General features: G+C 36.3%; 4 protein-coding genes across 5 annotated transcripts; 3 read left to right on the top strand and 1 right to left on the bottom strand.

The window, feature by feature from the left end:
- Positions 1-25: 25 nt before the first annotated feature.
- Positions 26-5,125, top strand: LOC137826176 (coatomer subunit beta-1-like). The gene is made up of 4 exons (XM_068632053.1): positions 26-2,283; positions 2,578-3,090; positions 3,631-3,716; positions 4,632-5,125. The coding sequence occupies exons 1-4, from the start codon at positions 235-237 to the stop codon at positions 4,834-4,836; spliced, it is 2,853 nt and encodes a 950-aa protein (XP_068488154.1). The 5' UTR covers positions 26-234; the 3' UTR covers positions 4,837-5,125.
- Positions 5,126-7,860: 2,735 nt separating this feature from the next.
- Positions 7,861-10,273, top strand: LOC137823620 (exocyst complex component EXO70A1). The gene has a single exon (XM_068628828.1). The coding sequence runs from the start codon at positions 8,109-8,111 to the stop codon at positions 10,131-10,133; it is 2,025 nt and encodes a 674-aa protein (XP_068484929.1). The 5' UTR covers positions 7,861-8,108; the 3' UTR covers positions 10,134-10,273.
- Positions 10,274-10,527: 254 nt separating this feature from the next.
- Positions 10,528-12,309, bottom strand: LOC137823621 (glutamyl-tRNA reductase-binding protein, chloroplastic). The gene is made up of 5 exons (XM_068628829.1): positions 11,836-12,309; positions 11,675-11,746; positions 11,468-11,572; positions 11,042-11,191; positions 10,528-10,939 (listed from the first exon to the last, which is right to left on the bottom strand). Exons 1-5 carry the CDS (start codon positions 12,307-12,309, stop codon positions 10,700-10,702), a joined length of 1,041 nt encoding a protein of 346 aa, XP_068484930.1. The 3' UTR covers positions 10,528-10,699.
- A 58-nt stretch (positions 12,310-12,367) lies between these two features.
- On the top strand, positions 12,368-17,727 carry LOC137823623 (uncharacterized). Of its 2 annotated transcripts, none has more exons than XM_068628831.1 (8): positions 12,368-12,501; positions 12,592-12,811; positions 12,885-12,947; positions 13,031-13,170; positions 13,608-13,645; positions 13,741-13,786; positions 16,608-16,772; positions 17,049-17,727. In XM_068628831.1, exons 1-8 carry the CDS (start codon positions 12,390-12,392, stop codon positions 17,222-17,224), a joined length of 960 nt encoding a protein of 319 aa, XP_068484932.1. In that variant the 5' UTR covers positions 12,368-12,389; the 3' UTR covers positions 17,225-17,727. The 2 variants fall into 2 exon arrangements, with proteins under 2 accessions (XP_068484932.1, XP_068484931.1); XM_068628830.1 differs by having other exon boundaries at positions 17,103-17,727.
- Positions 17,728-18,332: the final 605 nt, after the last annotated feature.

The raw sequence follows: 18,332 nt of genomic DNA on the forward strand, positions 1-18,332 counted from the left end.
GAGGAGTGAGAGTGGTTTGGATGGTGTTAAAAACTGAAAACGAGCAACGACATTGAAGGGTGTGTTTTTTCGCGTGTTCGTTCTTTGTTTCTCTTTTCTTTCACTCACTCAGATCCCACAGATCTGCTTGCGCTTCGTCTTCTTCGTCTTGTTCTTCTTGGTAATTGTGAAGTTTCCGTGTGATTTGGAATTGGCGAAATCAGATCTGGTCTGAGAGAATTGCAGATCAGAGCAATGGAGAAGTCCTGCACTCTGGTTGTCCACTTCGACAAGGGCACGCCGGCGCTGGCCAACGAGATCAAGGAGGCGCTGGAGGCCAACGACGTCACGGCGAAGATCGAAGCACTGAAGAAGGCCATCATGCTCCTCCTCAACGGCGAAACCATTCCACAGCTCTTCATCACCATCATCCGCTACGTCCTCCCCTCCGAGGACCACACCATCCAGAAGCTCCTCCTCCTCTACCTCGAGATCATTGACAAGACCGATTCCCGAGGCAAAGTCCTCCCCGAGATGATCCTAATCTGCCAGAACCTCCGCAACAACCTCCAGCACCCCAACGAGTACATCCGCGGCGTCACCCTCCGCTTCCTCTGCCGCCTCAATGAGTCTGAGATCATCGAGCCTCTCATCCCTTCCATCCTCTCCAACCTCGAGCATCGCCACCCCTTCGTCCGCCGCAACGCCGTCCTCGCCGTCATGTCCGTCTACAACCTTCCCCAAGGGGAGCAGCTGCTCGACAGCGCGCCGGAGATCGTCGACAAGTTCCTCTCTTCCGAACAGGATCCTTCCAGTAAGCGAAACGCGTTTCTTATGCTTTTCTCTTGCGCGCAGGACCGTGCTATCAATTATCTGTTTGCCAATATCGATAGGATTATTGACTGGGGGGAGCAGCTCCAGATGGTGGTGCTGGAACTGATTAGGAAGGTTTGTAGGAGCAACAAGGGGGAGAAGGGGAAGTACATTAAGATTATTATAGCGCTTTTGAATGCTTCTTCCACTGCTGTGATTTATGAATGTGCTAGCACCCTTGTCTCGCTCTCCTCTGCTCCCACTGCCATTAGGGCTGCTTCTAGCACTTACTGTCAGCTTTTGCTTTCTCAGAGTGATAACAATGTTAAACTCATTGTGCTTGATCGTTTGAACGAGCTCAAGAGTTCCAATAGGGAGATCATGGTGGAGATGGTCATGGATGTCCTTCGGGCTCTTTCTACTCCCAATCATGATATTAGGAGGAAGACTCTTGATATTGCCCTGGAGCTCATAACACCTAGGAACATTGATGAGGTTGTTATGATGCTCAAGAAGGAGGTTGTTAAGACTCAGAGTGGGGAGCACGAGAAGAATGGGGAGTATAGGCAAATGCTGGTCCAGGCTATACATACTTGTGCCATTAAGTTCCCGGAGGTGGCCAGCACTGTTGTGCATCTCTTGATGGACTTCTTGGGGGATTCCAATGTGGCTTCTGCCATGGATGTGGTTGTTTTTGTGCGCGAGATTATCGAGACCAACCCCAAGTTGCGGATTTCTATAATAACCAGGCTTTTGGATACTTTCTACCAAATCCGTGCAGCTAGGGTGTGTTCATGTGCGCTCTGGATAATTGGGGAATATTGCCTGTCACTCTCGGAGGTTGAGACTGGAATTGCAACCATTAAGCAGTGTCTTGGTGACCTTCCGTTTTATACTATTACTGAAGAAGGAGATGGTCAGGAGGCATCAAAACCCATTCAGCAGGTAAACTCCACCACTGTGTCTTCTAGGAGGCCTGCCATCCTTGCAGATGGGACCTATGCCACCCAGAGTGCTGCTCTGGAAACTGCCATGTCACCACCTACCCTAGTACAGGGATCTCTGTCTTCTATTGGAAACTTGAGATCACTAATTCTCTCAGGTGATTTCTTTCTTGGGGCAGTAGTTTCATGTACACTCACAAAACTTGTCTTGAGGTTGGAAGAGGTCCAGACTTCAAAAGTTGAAGTTAACAAGGCAACTACACAGGCCTTGTTGATCGTTGTTTCAATGCTGCAGCTGGGCCAGTCTTCTGTTCTTCCACATCCAATTGATAATGATTCTTATGACAGGATTGTTCTCTGCATTAGATTGCTGTGCAATACGGGTGATGAGATAAGGAAGATATGGCTGCAATCTTGCAGAGAGAGCTTTGTGAAAATGCTTGCAGATAAGCAGCGTCGCGAGACTGAGGAGATTAAAGCTAAGGCTCAAATCTCTAATGCGCAGCCTGATGATCTGATTGATTTTTACCATTTGAAGAGCAGAAAGGTATGCTATCTGCCTTTATTCTCTCTTCTTTTAAGAAGGGTATAACTGAATTACCTTTTGATTATATTCCGAGTTCTTTATTTTGCATGATGTGATCATTGTTACATTTATGCAAATATTAAGTTGTGATAAAATGCATTGCTTGAATTCATGATGTTAAATTGGCTTATGTGTCACTCGGGTGTAATTCCTGGATGTGGCTTACAAATCAACGTTGCAATATTTGTTAATGTGCTCAATATGCTATCTCTTCTGATGTACATTCTTTGTATACTTTTCTTCTAAATTCTTTAGGGTATGAGCCAACTTGAGCTGGAAGATGAAGTTCAAGATGATCTCAAACGTGCTACTGGAGAGTTTACAAAGGATGGAGATGATGCAAATAAGCTCAATCGCATTCTTCAGCTCACTGGATTCAGTGATCCTGTTTACGCTGAAGCATATGTAACAGTGCATCACTATGACATTGTACTTGATGTTACTGTCATCAACCGAACCAAGGAAACCCTTCAGAATCTCTGTTTGGAGTTGGCAACCATGGGTGATCTCAAACTTGTTGAGCGTCCACAAAACTACACTCTGGCTCCAGAATCAAGCAAACAGATTAAGGCCAACATTAAGGTTTCATCAACTGAAACAGGAGTTATATTTGGTAACATAGTTTATGAGACATCTTCTAATGTTCTGGAGAGAACAGTTATTGTTCTAAATGATATCCACATTGATATCATGGACTACATTTCACCTGCATCTTGTGCTGATGTGGCATTCAGAACTATGTGGGCTGAGTTTGAGTGGGAAAACAAGGTACGCCTCTTTTCTCTTTCTCTCATAGCAAACTTTTTTAACCCAATGGTAATAAAGCATGGCGCAACTCTTTTTGCCCATAGCAACCCCACTTCCATTATAAAAAAGTACGGGAGAGAAACCTTTCAGGTACTTCTGCGGTTATAGTCACAGCATACTCTTTTAACTAGTCATTCAAGTTTTTATTAAGTATGAGCTCATAAAGTTGTGATTTGAATTTTGTTTAGTTTGAACAGCATCTTGTCTACAGAATTTGCATTCACGGTTTTCATCTTGACTGTTGAGATAATGATATTTTGTTGAAGTTCGTTTATTTATATGAATACTTTTCATTATTATTGTTAATGGTAATTAGGTTGAAAGTTTGATATAAACTTTTCTTTGCTGGTTGCATTTGGTAATAATGAGATGATACTTCATAAGGAAACATGCCAGTTGATTAAACTCATAGATTTAGGCTATTTGTGAAGGATTTGGAGGCTATAAGAATAACTGGATGATATTTATGATTCGTCGTTGTTAATGAATTTTATGTTTTAGGTCGCTGTAAATACAGTATTACAAGATGAGAGGGAGTTCCTCACCCACATTATCAAGTCTACAAATATGAAGTGCCTGACTCCACCGTAAGTTCTCTGACTCTGCTGAGGTCCTTTTGTAGACAATAATTTTACGCACGAAATATTGTCTCTACTTTAACACACCCAAAGATGTAAAACTTCTGACAGTTTTGCTTTTCCTAAGAAGAATATTTTTAATTAAATAAATAAGCATGTCTAAACATTTCAAAACATTTTTAAAAAAATTATCCAAATTATTTAGGGCTTACTATTTTTTCAGTCTCTGAACCTTTTAGGATTTCTATTCTTGTCCCTGAACATTTTTTAAACTCGTCAAATGGCCTTAACCTTTTCCATCCTTACTTTTAGTCCCTCAACTTTTTTCTAAGAACGAAAAGGAAGATACAGGACTAAATTAGTCCAAACAAATTCAAACATTGAAAAGATCAGCATTTGAGAAAAAATTCTGTCAAGCTTGACTGTTATATCAAACTATCAATTGCCAGAGGTCTTTTGAATAAGAAATAATTAATTGGATTTATTATCTTTTGAATCCCTAGATATTTTAGAATTTCTAAAAATCCAATCAATTGTTTCTTAATCAAAAAAGTGTTTTTGGCAGTTGGTAGTTTGACTGTGTAATCAGTCAAGCCTGACAGATTTTCTATTTCAAATGCTGATTTTTTGTGCATCTTCATTTTGTTGCGCTACTTATCTGTATCTTTGTATCTGAATCTTAACTTTATAGTTTTTGTTTATTATTATTATTAATGTTATTATTTATTATCACAGACCAGATCTCTTTTGACAAATAATACAACCATCATTATAATAAATTGAAGACATCAATAATTTTGATATAGTATTAGTTCAGCGATTCATGTTACTTACTAGTCATCAGTATCCCACGTTGTTATTCATATCTTGATTAGATGGGACCCATTCCATATAATCGTTTGATCATGATCTCCTGTTATTTAGATCGGCTTTGGAAGGGGAGTGTGGTTTCCTTGCTGCAAACCTTTATGCTAAGAGTGTGTTTGGGGAAGATGCTTTGGTGAATGTGAGCATTGAGAAGCAAGCAGATGGTAAGTTGAGTGGATACATCAGAATAAGAAGTAAAACTCAGGGAATTGCCCTGAGTCTTGGGGATAAGATAACTTTGAAACAGAAGGGAACCGCTTGATAGGAGCAAATGTCCCGTTTTCTATGCTGTTTCCCCGCTTGTATGTCCATCAACATTGTGTAGCTTCCGGTGGCAGCTGACTTCAAGCCGCCTTATTGCTTCAAATTATGTGCCTTTTGGTGGCTGCCCTCTTGTTAGTATTAATTTTTTTTTCCTTTTGAATTTCCAATTTTGTTTGTATTCTTTCCTTGGTTATCTTATTACCCATCATCTTTTATTTTTCTACACATGGGGACGGACACCGTATATTGATATGAGAATCAATCTAGTGACTACTTGTTCTGCTTCACCTTGCATACATATGTGCGCATGTCTTACAATAATAATATAATCATAAATTGTAGTTTATGTGCCTTTGTGATGATCATTGATACTTTTAGATTCTAGGTTTCCCTTCTTCCCTTCTTCCTATGTTATGCTTATTTTATCATTGCCCTCTTTCCTTCATCACTTTAGAAACTATAAGATGGTCCATAATTTATTTTCTAGTACTGAAGTGTATGAATGAGTTAAAACTACCTGCTCTAAAAGAACCACTCATGTGGTTGAAAGTTAGTCTCTGTAGAGTTTTTTCTAGCACAAATCTGCAGCTGTGCTATTCCTTGTTTTTTATTTGTTGTGTTTTGTTTCGTTGTGTGGGAAGATGAAGATGTTGAAAGGGCCCTAGGATAAGAGATTAGGATATGCCTTGTTACTTGTTTGGATACAGAACAATCAGCAGGAATGTTGACTTTCTCTGTTTGAAAAAATAAAAAATGAAAATCACTAATATACTTTTGTGTTGTTAAAATTGAACCATCATTTATCTTGGTCTCTGGTTACTTGTGGAACTGAAGAATCTCTTTTAACTCTCTTTTTCTCAATAAAGATGTTTTAGTTTTGATTCATGCTTTTAGTATTGTTTTGATTTTTGTTCCTCAATCTTTTGTTTTAAGTTCTACAGCATTAACTATCCCCATTAAACATATTTAATAATGTAAGAAAATAATATATTTATAGAAAATTAAATTAAAAAATAACATATTTACAAGGTCTAAAAAGTTATATATTTCTAATCACTAAAATTGAAATAACATATATATGGCTTAGAAACATGTTGCAAGGATATAAAAAACATTATCTAGAAAGAGTGAAACAAAGTGACATTTACTTGACATATTTAAACATCATATATCAATTAATTGACAATTAAGGATAAATAGCTTGAAAAAGGTTAACTTTGATTAGCATTAATAATTTTTCATCAATAATGATTCACTACTCACTTTTTAGCAAATTCATGGCAATTTTGCATCCCATGCTCAAACTTTTTTTTTATTTAATTTTTTCTTGATTAATGATGGTTGTGGAATGCTTGAAGGTATTTGTGTTAATTGTAATCTATAATTTTAAAAAAATACTAAAGCAATGCTATTTATTCTTAACATAATTTTCCTTTTTTTTATCTCAGTCAAATGTAACAATAATAATTATTATTATTGAAAACTCAAAATAGTCAAATAAACCTAGTTTTTCTTCTGCTTAAAAAATATTCGTGATTCTTATTATTTACTATATTTTGATTATTCATCATTAGTGTTAAATTTTAGTAGGGATTACTTGTTAAACAATTTTTTTTAATAAATATGTTTACCTTTTACTTTAGTCCCATAAATAGTTTTTACATTTTGTTGATAGTCCTTATGTTTTTTTATTATTGCAAATATGTTACTTTTTCATTTTAGTCCCTTTAAATATATATATATATAATAATAATAATAATAATAATAATAATAATAAATGATAAAATCACGTGTTGATATTACAATCTTGATTCGTCAACATTATTGATTTAATAATATTGTAAACATGACAAGACACGTTGATTTGATAATATTACTAATATGACATGTGAACGTTAACCGTAAAAGTTAACTATAGAGACAAAGATAAAGAAAATTAAAAAAAGAAAAACCATATAATTAAAAGAATAAGGATCAGAATAAAAAATACTTTTATTTATGGAACTAAAATTAGTATAATATTTAGGCTAGTAAGCTTTGTAATTTTTTTGTACTAATTTGACTTTTTATATACATTCAAGAACTAAATATCATTTTTTCCCAAAGATTAACTTAATAACATTTTATGATCAAATTAATCATTTAGATGCACTTGTTGGATGAACAAGCATTTAATTATTTTTATAAAAAACCGTTATAAATTTTCAGGTTTTATTAGTTTATTTATTGAAGTCAATTTTATCCTTTCATTTTTGTCAAAAATTAATTAAGTTTTTTGTTGCATTAACGCTATTAATATAATAATAACTAAATTGACATTTTAAAAATTAAATAATGTAGTCGAATCTTTCTAAATAAAGAGACAGTTTAAAGAACAAAAATAAAAAAAATAAAATTAAAGGACAAAAATATTTAGAAAAATTCTTCCTCCACTTTCATATTCCTCTTGTATTCCCACACTTCCAAAAATATCAAAATTATTTCATAACATTTTTTTAATTGTAGAATATGAAATCTAAAGACTTTCTGAATTATATAATTGGGAAATTAATGTTTGTGATTTTTGTTTTATTTTGAATTGTATAAATCTGAAATACAATTTTTGCATGTTGGATAATGCAATTTAGAATACAAATTTTCTAGAAAAGTAATAAAGAAGAGTAATTTTGATATTTTTCGAATAAGAGGGCAAGAAGAAACACATGGATGTGTGGAAGAATTTGCTTAAAGTTAAACAATTAATCAAAGTTTTGACCTGGACCGAGTTGTCCACGTTAATTAAACTAGTGTGCGTGTAAAATAAGAACTTGGTCACATGTTTACTTGCTTTATCTATACGACATTTGGTTCCAGTGGAAATAAGAATTCGGTTGTAAGTTTCGGTTGGTCGTTGAGGCAGTTGAAGGAAGAGTTAGAGTAGCTGGTGTTGGTCGTCAAATGAACCATGGAAACTAGGATTGACTAGCACATGACAAGATGATGAATGAATAATAAACAATGGCTTGAGAAATTAGTTGTGCATATGGTACCCTAATTCAAGGAAGTTCTACTATCTGGTGGTTGACATTACTGACATGTTTGCATTGTAAGTGAAGTTAGCCTTAACTCCCTTTACTTTGTTTGTTGAGTTTGGTGAAGGGATGTGAGTAGGAGGATGAACAAGAAACCAACAAATAATATCTTTTTCATTGGACCAAAGTTTATGAGTAATTGTAAATCTAAAAGCCAAACTAGTAATCATTTCGAGTTTGAACTTGACTTGCCATTGATATGGAAAACAAGGAGAATCTTGAAGCAGCCCGAAAGCGTTTGACAACTAGTTTGGAAACATCACGCATCATTGCCTCTGCACTAGATGAATCTGGGTCAAGATTGGAGCTACTTAACCAGAGATATCTGTCTTTGCAAGCTTCCCTTAGACCCATCTCAACGCAAAAGTGCTCATTTGTCAACATTGAGCACGGTATAAACAGTGTTCTATGTTCGGCTGCTGCAGTCCTTAAGGTTCTTGAATGTGTTCATCAGTTGGAGCAATCTCTCTTGACAGATCCTTCTTCTGATATATACACATATGTCTCAGATACAAAGAAGCTTGAGGAAGCACTGAAGCTTCTCACTGACAATTGCAGGTTAGCAATTGGTTGGTCGAAGGACGTTTTTGAGTTCTTACAAGACAAAGCAGTCACCAATGAGCTTTACCTTTTGAAGGTGAGGAAATCTCTGACAATATTGCAAGAATTGCAGGTCAAGGAGGAAGGTGCTCGCCTTGGTGAAGGCCTTCTTAGTACTGCTTTTGACAAACTAGAGCTCGAGTTCCACAGGCTTCTGATAGCAAACTCCATGCCTCTTCCTTTGGTTTCGTTGACATCACCACACACTGGCCAGCAAGCTAGTATTGCCAAACATATTTGGCCACTGACAAGTTCTTTGGCAGGGAAGTTGCATTCCATCATAGAGAGAATAAATTCTAATGGCAGGCTAGACAAGTGTCAATCCATGTATGTTGAAGTTCGAGGCATGAATGCTCGTAGAAGTTTGAAGACTTTAGATTTGAGTTACCTGGATATTCCAACAACAGAATTTGAGGCTGTCCAGTGTATGGAGAGTTACATAGACCAATGGGGCTGCCATTTGGAGTTGGTTGCGAAGCAACTGCTCGAGATTGAGTTCAGGCTTTCTACTATTGTCTTTGAGAAAATTGGTCCGGAAGCATGCATGGGGTGTTTTGCAAAGATTGCCATTGAATCAGGAATTCTTTCTTTTATTCGATTTGGAAGGATTGTCACTGAGAGGAAAAATGACCCGTTCAAGTTGTTGAACCTGCTGTCCATATTCAGGGTCTTAAATGATCTGAGATTAAAATTCAACCAACTTTTCAGTGCGAAAGCTTGTAAAGAAATTAGAACTGTGACAGAAGATCTTATAAAAAAAGTTGTCAATGGTGCCAATGAGATATTCTGGCAACTTCCTGCACAAGTTAAGTTGCAAAGGCCAACTTCTCCTCCCCCTGATGGCAGCGTTCCCAGGCTGGTGAGCTTTGTGACTGATTACTTCAATCAGCTGCTTGGGGATGCCTATATGCCACATTTGACGCAGGTTGTGAGAATACATTTTAGTTGGAGAAAGGAAGCGTACGAAGAGGGTATTGTTTTATGCCAAATGTATAGCGCAATTAAGGAGGTTGCGGTTAATTTGGATGCTTGGTCGAAGGCCTATGAAGATATCACCTTGTCCTACCTTTTTATGATGAATAATCACTCTCATTTCTGCAATTTGAGGGGTAGTGTGTTTGGAAATATGATGGGAGATTCTTGGTTAAGAGCACACGAACAATATAGGGACTATTATGCAGCACTTTATTTGAGGAACAGCTGGGGAAAGCTTCTATCTATGCTTGTAGTACAAAATGACATACTTTCACCCTCCAGTGCAAGTGTGAGATGCCAAGACTTGGCAAAGAGACTAAATGCTTTCAATCTAGCTTTTGAGGAAAGGTACAAGAAGCAGTCTAATTGGGTAATTTCAGATGAGATCCTGAGGGAAAATGTATGCAATCATTTGACCAAAGGTATTATACCAATCTACAGGGTCTATGTCAAAAACTATTGTTTGTCAACTGAAAATGATGCTAAGGTTGACAAACATATGAAATATTCGGCAGAGAGTTTGGAGAAAAAGATTAGGTCTCTGTTTCAGACCAAGCAGAGGAAGGGTAGTAGCATTAAACAGGCAGACTTGATTAGTAAAATAAAAGATTTCAGTCATCAATTTCGCTTAACTCTAGCAGCTCTATGATTTCTTTTCCTTGTACTTGCCAGAATGAATGTTAATGTACTCTGTTGTAATGTAGGCGTACAAAGTTACAAATCATTTGAAAGTAGACCTTCACTGTTACTTGTATGTTATCATTGTTACAGCTTAATTAATTATTTTCAACAGAAAATGACTGACTTTGGTAAATATGTTATCTTTTGGCTTTTGAAATTTAGCTGTTCCTTTTTTTCAAAAAAGGGAAAGACAAGACCTATTTACTTACTAACATGAATAAATGCCTCTCAAGAAACTATATATATAAATTTATATAGTTAGCATGTGTCTGTATACTACTGGTAAAATAAACGTCACATTTATAGATGTATGAGTTTATTAATGAATATGCAAACACTTATATTAGTCCATTCGACCCAGATTTGATCTCAAAATCATTTCCTATTGAGTATATTCAACCAGAGTTTTGAAACACAATGGTAGACATAATGGAGCCTACTGAATGAAGGTGCAATAAACATTGTCATATTATTCTTTGAAAAATAAGCTAGAATGGATAATGTTTGACAAAGATTGAAGAATTGGTATATGGGTTACAGCAAAGGTGACCTGACTGGCTTCAACTCTTTAACCTTTGGAACGTGTGAATGTTGGAAGTTCCTTTCAACCTCCCAAGCAAGTTGTGACATACAATTAAACGTGGACTTGGCACCTTTTCCATCGGTGACTTCTCTAGGGAAGGGAATGCGGACCTCAAACACGCCTTTGTGAGGGGATGACAACCTCATGTCAAATCCCAAGCGATCAACCCATATCATCTTTGCCTCCGAAACCTTCCAAATACATTCACAGTCAACACAAGCAATGCGTTTTGGTTTTAGATGACATTATTTAGAAAACAAATAAACATAGATAGAGTAGTGTCATTGACAAACCAGGAAATCCAAATCAACATAGACATTGCAGAAGCGAGTAAGGTCTTCCATGTTGTTGGTGTTGATCTCAGTTACTAAGTTGTGTGCAGAGTCTCTAAGAGGGTCCGGTTGAGCATTTCTGTAATCTGAAGAGGTTACCCAAACACCATCCTACAATTGAATGCAAACCATCACTCAAGAGCATAAGACTAAGAGACCAATAAGTTAGAATTAACTTATGCAAAGGTTAATTAGTAACAACTATCTCATAACTTTTCTTCAAGATGATTTTAACTTATGGATGAATTAATTTACCTCATGTAGAAGTTCATTTCATCTTTCCTTCTTATTTTCTTCTCCATGAAAGTGTTTAGGAAGAGAATTACCCAAACAGGTCTTATTAAGTTCAATTTCAAGGCTAGATCAGGGTTATGTAATGAGTTCTACCTCCTGAATGTCTTCCAATTGCAGTACCCGATCCACAGCAATAATATAAATAGAATCTTGATCCACTTCTTCTCCGAACCGCTTCCTCCACACAGAAACAAAACGCTGCGTAGATACATGCACACACAATGATGAATTTTGATTAATGATAATGATCCCGATTCAATTTGACAGGGAACTCAACTAAAAGTAACTAGCTACACTTACCTTTGGATCCTGTGGTTTGGTAAGAGTTCCTTGAACACTGCATTGAGGAGTGCGCAATCCGAATTGTTCAAACTGATAAACAAACGCAGACATGAAAAAGCTTATCGAATGGATAAATTTAGCAGTGAGACAGAGAGAGAAAGAGAGGGAAAATGAGGTACCTGAACATGAAGAGAAGAGGAGATGTTAGTGTTGGCACTGGAACTGAAGCAGAACAAAGGAGTGCCATGTTCGGGTTCAACCGCGAATCGAACCCCAGTACCCAGAGGCAAACCCTCTTCGGTCAACGTACATAGCGTCCCCACCTTAGCCAATTCCATTAGGGTTCTCGATACCTCCGCCGGAAACGGCTTCGTTTTGCTCTCGCTCTTCACTTCCAATTGTGCCGTCGACGCCGCCGCCGCCACCGAGCATTTTGGGCCCCAATTCCTCCTTCTCAACCAAACAGAGCCACTTCTCTTCGTTGCGGTTGCGCTTGCGGGTGCAAGCTTCACCCGTGGACACGCTGCACCGAATTGCCTCGTTTGAATTTGAAGCAGCATTTCTTCAGATAGATCGCAGACACTCTCAGTGCTCAAGTAAAAAGCAAGTAAAAAAGATAAGAAGAAAGGACCAGTGTGTCGTTTTTCTAGCATAGTAACTAAACGACACTCGTTTTGGTGCGTTTTTATATATCCACACGCCCCAGTCGCAGCGTGCTAGCGTTTTCACTTTGATGGCAGGAACAGTGACGACACTCACATTAACGCCACCGAGGTGGCGGCGGCGGCATCATTACCGTCCGATTCCTCGTTCCTTTTCCTGCCGAATGCATCCACGGCTGAGAGGTGCGTTCGTGCGTCACTTGACAGTTTTACCTTAAACCCTAAATTAAACTGAAATTAATTGTGTTGAATTATTTTGAATTGGATTTGCAGGATTGGGATTGTTCCGAAATGCGGTTGTGGATTCTACTCGTGGTGTTGTTTCTCAAAGCAATCAATTGAATGTGTCACCTTGGGATGATAAACCCTTTCGAATTCTTCCGAGTGGTAAAAAGGCTTACTTGGATGAACAAGACGTGGTGACATTTATTGATCCTCCTATGGGCTTGATTCCTTTGGACTCATCTTCCTATAATCCTGCTGCATACCTATGGTAACTCATGTATGCATGCTGCTACTCTAATTCTCATTTCTCTCTCGGGTACACACTCACTCTCTATGTTCAGGAAGAAGATTGAAGATATACCTGAGGAAAGGCGACATCGACTACTGCGATTGTTAAATCCTAGGTATTTTCACTCCTTATTTTCTTGTCTTTTTAAGTGTTTTTGTTCTACATTCATATTGCTTAGCACTGGAATTTTTTGCGCAGACTTGTGTCAATGGCTTGGCAGATAGCTGGTACACGGTATGAGGATCCCAAGTTAGTGAGGAAAAGTGCATCTACATTGTTGTCCAGCTCCAACAATGGTGATGTTGTGGTTGAATATTATAACTGCAGAACAAGTGGAGGTTAGTGAACTGATTTGTTCATCGTTGTTGTTTGGGAGTAGTCTAGGTCGGGTTAAATTTTATACAATGAATGAATGCATTCTGTTCCCTATTGCCCCATTCTTTTCTCACGTCCTCATGAAGGAATGGAATACTTTGCTTTCTAATACCATGCACACTTCAATCCTAGTGCTTAAAATATGTTCCCTCTTCTTGTATGTATAAGATTTTTACTTCTTCATTTTACTGGATTCTTAAAAACCTTCCATTTGAATTAGGAAATGTTTATTTTCCTGTGAAATTTGATCTGCTTTCTTTCATGTTCCAATACTTCTGCTGCCCTCAACGTGTCTTTTGTGTTGAAAGTATTTGTCATGGTTTCGTGTGTATTAGTTTTTCACTTTTAGCTCGTTAAACTTTGAAAACTAAATTCATAAGTGTTCAACTTTGTTACATAGGACCAATGCCAATTTCCTGGATAAATTCCTTTAGAAAGGTAAATTCATAATCTCCTTTTTGTTTTTTCGCTCTTGTACACTGAGTACTCACTACTTACATCTGACGATTTGGCTTTTTTTTATACTTTATAAGGCCGTATTTTCTTTCAAGGATGGAGAGGCCTACGGGCGAATCATAAGTAAGTTTCTTTGTTTTTGCCACACAATTACTAATTTTAGTGAAATATGCCCTTCAATCTGAAATTTTGTGGCACTTTATGAAAATATGCACATCAAGGTTGTATTGTTAGTCTAATATTGAATGCACATCAAACTTATATGCTTACATGCTTTACCTGAATACTGCCACATAATCCAAATTTCTGCAATATTGGAAGATTGACATTTTTTTTATTCTTGTTAGAAAAAATGAAAAAAAAAAGACAACAAAAGTCTATAATCACTAGTCTGGCCACACTTTGAACTCATTGGCTAATGTAATAAAATGGGAAATTTGGAAAAAGAAAGAAAGAGAAGAGAGCATAGAAGTATTACCATAAATGTGACCAAAAGCACATCAAGAATACATGAACATTGACTTTCCATGGTTTGAGAAATGCAAGTTGTTAATAGGCCAGACTAGGTATAGGATTCTGCTTGATTGCTGGATTGTAATTTGAGATATTCATGATATTCTTCATCAAATTTGGAGACATTTGTTGTCATGTCAAGGAAGCCATGTAGAGAGAAGTCATGTCATATTCAACTATAAAAGAGGTTATGTCGTGATCAAATTTTTTCAAATGTCAGTCAGTCTATGAGCATAATCATAAATGCATTGAATATCATTTGCAAAATTACTCTCAGCCTTGTTCCAAAAGGCGTTACAAGTTTTAAATGCTCTAAGAGTTCCCAATGTAACATCCTTAATTTTTAATACAATATTTTTTTTTCAATGTTTTAAATCACGTTATTATTAGATGATTTAAATATTTTATTATACATGTTTTTATTTTAAGCAACACAAATATATGTCAGACAATGTGAAAGGCTTCGTCTGACGCACTTCAAAGAACAGATGAACCCAAGGTTTCAACTGGCGCATTTGAAGGATAAACAAACTCAAGATTTCGTCTTACAAGTTGGAGAAGTTTGTAACGTGATTAAGCAAACTGAGTCAAACATATGTTAGAAAGATCATATGAGTAAAACAGGTTTATATAAGATTAGCTCGTCTAAGTGTTTGAAGGAACTTACAGAGGGCTTTAGACCAATTGAATTAGTATACAACCGTCTAGGGTCTCAAGTAGCAAAACTGCATATTATAAATCGATGAATCCAATCCCCTTTTCCTCACAAATTTCATTCACCAAGATAAGAACAAAGTAAGAGGATTTTTTTACCCTTAGTTACTTTTCATGACATGACAAGTTTAATACAAAAGATAAGCTATGTTTTTACACACATATATATATGTGTGTGTTTATGTATTAATTTATCTTTGTATTATTCAATTTATTTATATGATATTTGTTCTCACTTCACCATACATCAAATAGTTCTATGCCTTAGTACATGTACAAGCCACGTTCCTTGGTCTACAATGGAGTGTATATGCCCAAAATAATACTATGAGTTTTAGAGGGCAAGGTTTATCACTCCTAACACTTCCAGATGGAACAAAAACAATACCTCTAATGAGTCCTATTAACATTACATTCACAATTTATGAGTGTGTTTGTGAAATTATGTAGTAATAGAATCTAGAGAACTGCATCTGATGAAGACTAGTCAAACGTAACTTCGTGCTTATCACACAAAGAATACTTATCCTTTGTCTAAGCAAAAGCCTACCAGACAAAGTGTACAATCAAAAGGCGCTTGCGTCTGTTCGGTCAGACAGAAAACAACAACAAGCCTTCGTTTGTTCGGTCAGACGGAAAACAACAACATGCCTTCGTCTGTTAGGCCCAAAGGAGCACTTAGGTCTAACGATATTTGATGCAAATATAAAATGTTTTACACCTTGTTGTTAAGCATATAATTAGAATAAAATTAAAGGGTGTGTTGACTTTTGGCTAACAATAATAGAGATTGATTTTCATTTTATCAAGAAGAAGCTCAGTTGAAGGAGCTCCATACTGGATCTATCATCTTTAACGACCAACTTGCCGACATTCTCACTAGGTCCTTAAAAGGGCCTAAAGTTCGGTTCGTATGTTCCAAGCTTGGTGCATATAATTTATACCGTCTAGCTTGAGGGAAGTGTTAAAATTATGATTGTTATTATATTGTACAACTTTCATAAAGCTGCTTTTTGGGAAGTTCGAGTTTTATAGGATATATTTTTTCCTTGTAATGTACTCTTCCCTTTTTCATATATATAAAATATACATCCGCTGAGCATGTAACTCACTGATTTTTTTTATCACATCCAAATTCAAATGTTATGTTTAAATAGTTCATTGATTGTTCATATTGGTTCAAAATATTGAAAGAATGGTTAGTTTTTAGATACACAATAAACTTAGTCACTCACATTTCGCATGGTTAGTAATAGAAGAAATTTATTCTTCTCATACAAAATACTTTAAATTGATCCGTAATATTGAATTTGTACGTTTTTTTCTATTCACCAAGGGGTCAAACCGTGAAAATGAGTTTATATATGATTGTGCAACAGTAGAACGACAAATGATGTACGTTGTCCATTGTCATGATTAGTTTACATCTTTACCTGTTTACTCTGTAATTTGTTAAATCATGGTTTCTGAGTCCTAATGTTTCAATAATCTATATAGAGATATACAAGAAGGATTAATTGGTTGTATAATCTTGCTGTTTTTCTTCAAGACGTTTATATAATTGTGATTTAATCAAGGACCTTTGATGCATTCATTTCTGGTGCTTGGCTTGGATTTTTTTCTTTTATGGTTTGTAATTCACTATTTTAAGCTTAGATCTTGATTGTCCTTAATATTAAATTTACTTATATATTTTTTTAATTTCACAACTTCCCAGGTGGGTCACTTTTAGCTGCATTTGCTGACTCCTTCTCCCCTTTGTATTTTGCGGTGAGACAACTTAAGGAAGTGATGTCAACTGAACAGCCATGCGATTTAGCATATGAATTTGGGGATGGACTATATGATATCAAAGAGCTCCCATTAGGCTTTCCAAAACCAGGTAGCAACTTATTTCTTTTGTAAAGAGAATCTCAGTATTTACAACTGCAAGTACAAATGTTATATTGTTTAAAGTATTTATATTGACTTCTAGATGTTAAAATTAACTTAATTTCTGTGATAGATGTCTGCATGGTGTATTCTTGTTGCATTATTTTTTAGTTATATTGTACCTCTTCATTGGTTTACCCTGTCATACACTAGAAACAAGCTGGGTGATCGTGTCATTTTTCTAAGTCCGGATATGCTCCAATATTATTGGCTTTTGTTTTGGCAGTTAAGCATCCTTATCCTTTCAACGATCAAATTGTTGTGTATGTTCGCTATCTAGGACCTGGGGTCTCAGTAGGACAAGCATGGCAAGAGGGTACGAAACTGGAGCAAGTTCCACGAAAGTTATGCGGGGAGATTTTAATGGTGAAGGATTACACATCATTACGAGAAGATAAATGAAGAAAGTGGTTTGTCCTCCCTTAGACAGAGTTAAAACTACTCTTTGGTTAACAGTTGTGCACATATCAATGATGTGGAAACAGACAAGTTTCTAAGGCATATATGACGGAAATATGACTCATGTCCACGTTTGCAGTTTCTTTGCAGACGAACTCATTGCACAACTTGTTAAGGGAATAGTACGTTGGATACGACGTCACATTTTTGGCTGTGAGACAAGGTGAAATGAAATGTTACTGCTACATTCTCAGCAAAGCAATGTTTCATATCCTCATTAAAACTCAAGATATCTAGAACTTCATACACATTAAATATTTAGGTTGAAATACTGTTTTCTTTCTGTAACATCCAACAATAGTACATCCTCACATGTGATGTCGAGTAGAAGAAAATTGCATTGCATTTCCCTTTCCTCAACAGTGAAGTTTTAATTTCAGGGTGCAATACAATTTTTTTATGTCTACTTTGAATTGAAATGAGCTAATATATGAATTAAATACTCAGTTGACAGATGACTTTTTACTGCTTTACAAATTATACCAAGAAACCTCGACCCAACGTAATTCACATGAACCAGTAACACAGATATACGTTGTAAAATTTAAATACCTTAATGGTGAAATGTCTTTCTTCCTTGTCCTATTTTCCAAGGTCCGAATTGTCGGTGGAGAGTGAGTGCATGGGACACTTGGAGTTAGAGGGAGAGGGACACTGCTTTTGGAAATATGGGTCAAGAGTGGTGCCACCTTTAAAAGAAGGGTCTAAAGATTGCACGATTATGGCAGCATTAGCAGTAACGTCCAAGGATCGTTCGGTATGGCACTATAGCTGACTGCTCCACTGAATCCTCAATCACATAAAGACAAGTTTCTTATAACATATTTATACTACATTGAAGCGTTTTCCATAACCAATTCTCTATCAACCTTTGGTATTATTATATGCCGGTAAAGTGTTGTAGGTCCAATATTAAGCACTGCCTAAACCAAAAAAACTTGTAACTTTTACTCTTTCTTTTAGTATAACGAAGAAATATTGAGGGATGATTTATCATGGTTGTTTTTGTGTTGAACATTACAAATGATAAAAATAAAAAGTAGTTTGGTAA

The sequence above is a fragment of the Phaseolus vulgaris genome, chromosome 8 (assembly GCF_000499845.2).
Source record: "Phaseolus vulgaris cultivar G19833 chromosome 8, P. vulgaris v2.0, whole genome shotgun sequence".
In the NCBI taxonomy this organism is placed as follows: Eukaryota; Viridiplantae; Streptophyta; class Magnoliopsida; order Fabales; family Fabaceae; genus Phaseolus; species Phaseolus vulgaris.

Coding starts and splice junctions, on each gene's coding strand:
- LOC137826176 (XM_068632053.1), top strand. CDS start 235: ATGGAGAAGTCCTGCACTCTGGTTGTCCACTTCGACAAGGGCACGCCG. Junction 2,284..2,577: donor ACCATTTGAAGAGCAGAAAG/GTATGCTATCTG, acceptor TAAATTCTTTAG/GGTATGAGCCAACTTGAGCT. Junction 3,717..4,631: donor ATGAAGTGCCTGACTCCACC/GTAAGTTCTCTG, acceptor CCTGTTATTTAG/ATCGGCTTTGGAAGGGGAGT.
- LOC137823620 (XM_068628828.1), top strand. CDS start 8,109: ATGGAAAACAAGGAGAATCTTGAAGCAGCCCGAAAGCGTTTGACAACT.
- LOC137823621 (XM_068628829.1), bottom strand. CDS start 12,309: ATGCTAGAAAAACGACACACTGGTCCTTTCTTCTTATCTTTTTTACTT. Junction 11,192..11,467: donor AATTGGAAGACATTCAGGAG/GTAGAACTCATT, acceptor ATTCAATTGTAG/GATGGTGTTTGGGTAACCTC. Junction 10,940..11,041: donor ATGTTGATTTGGATTTCCTG/GTTTGTCAATGA, acceptor TGTATTTGGAAG/GTTTCGGAGGCAAAGATGAT.
- LOC137823623 (XM_068628831.1), top strand. CDS start 12,390: ATGGCAGGAACAGTGACGACACTCACATTAACGCCACCGAGGTGGCGG. Junction 12,948..13,030: donor CTGCGATTGTTAAATCCTAG/GTATTTTCACTC, acceptor TTTTTTGCGCAG/ACTTGTGTCAATGGCTTGGC. Junction 13,787..16,607: donor GGCCTACGGGCGAATCATAA/GTAAGTTTCTTT, acceptor ACAACTTCCCAG/GTGGGTCACTTTTAGCTGCA.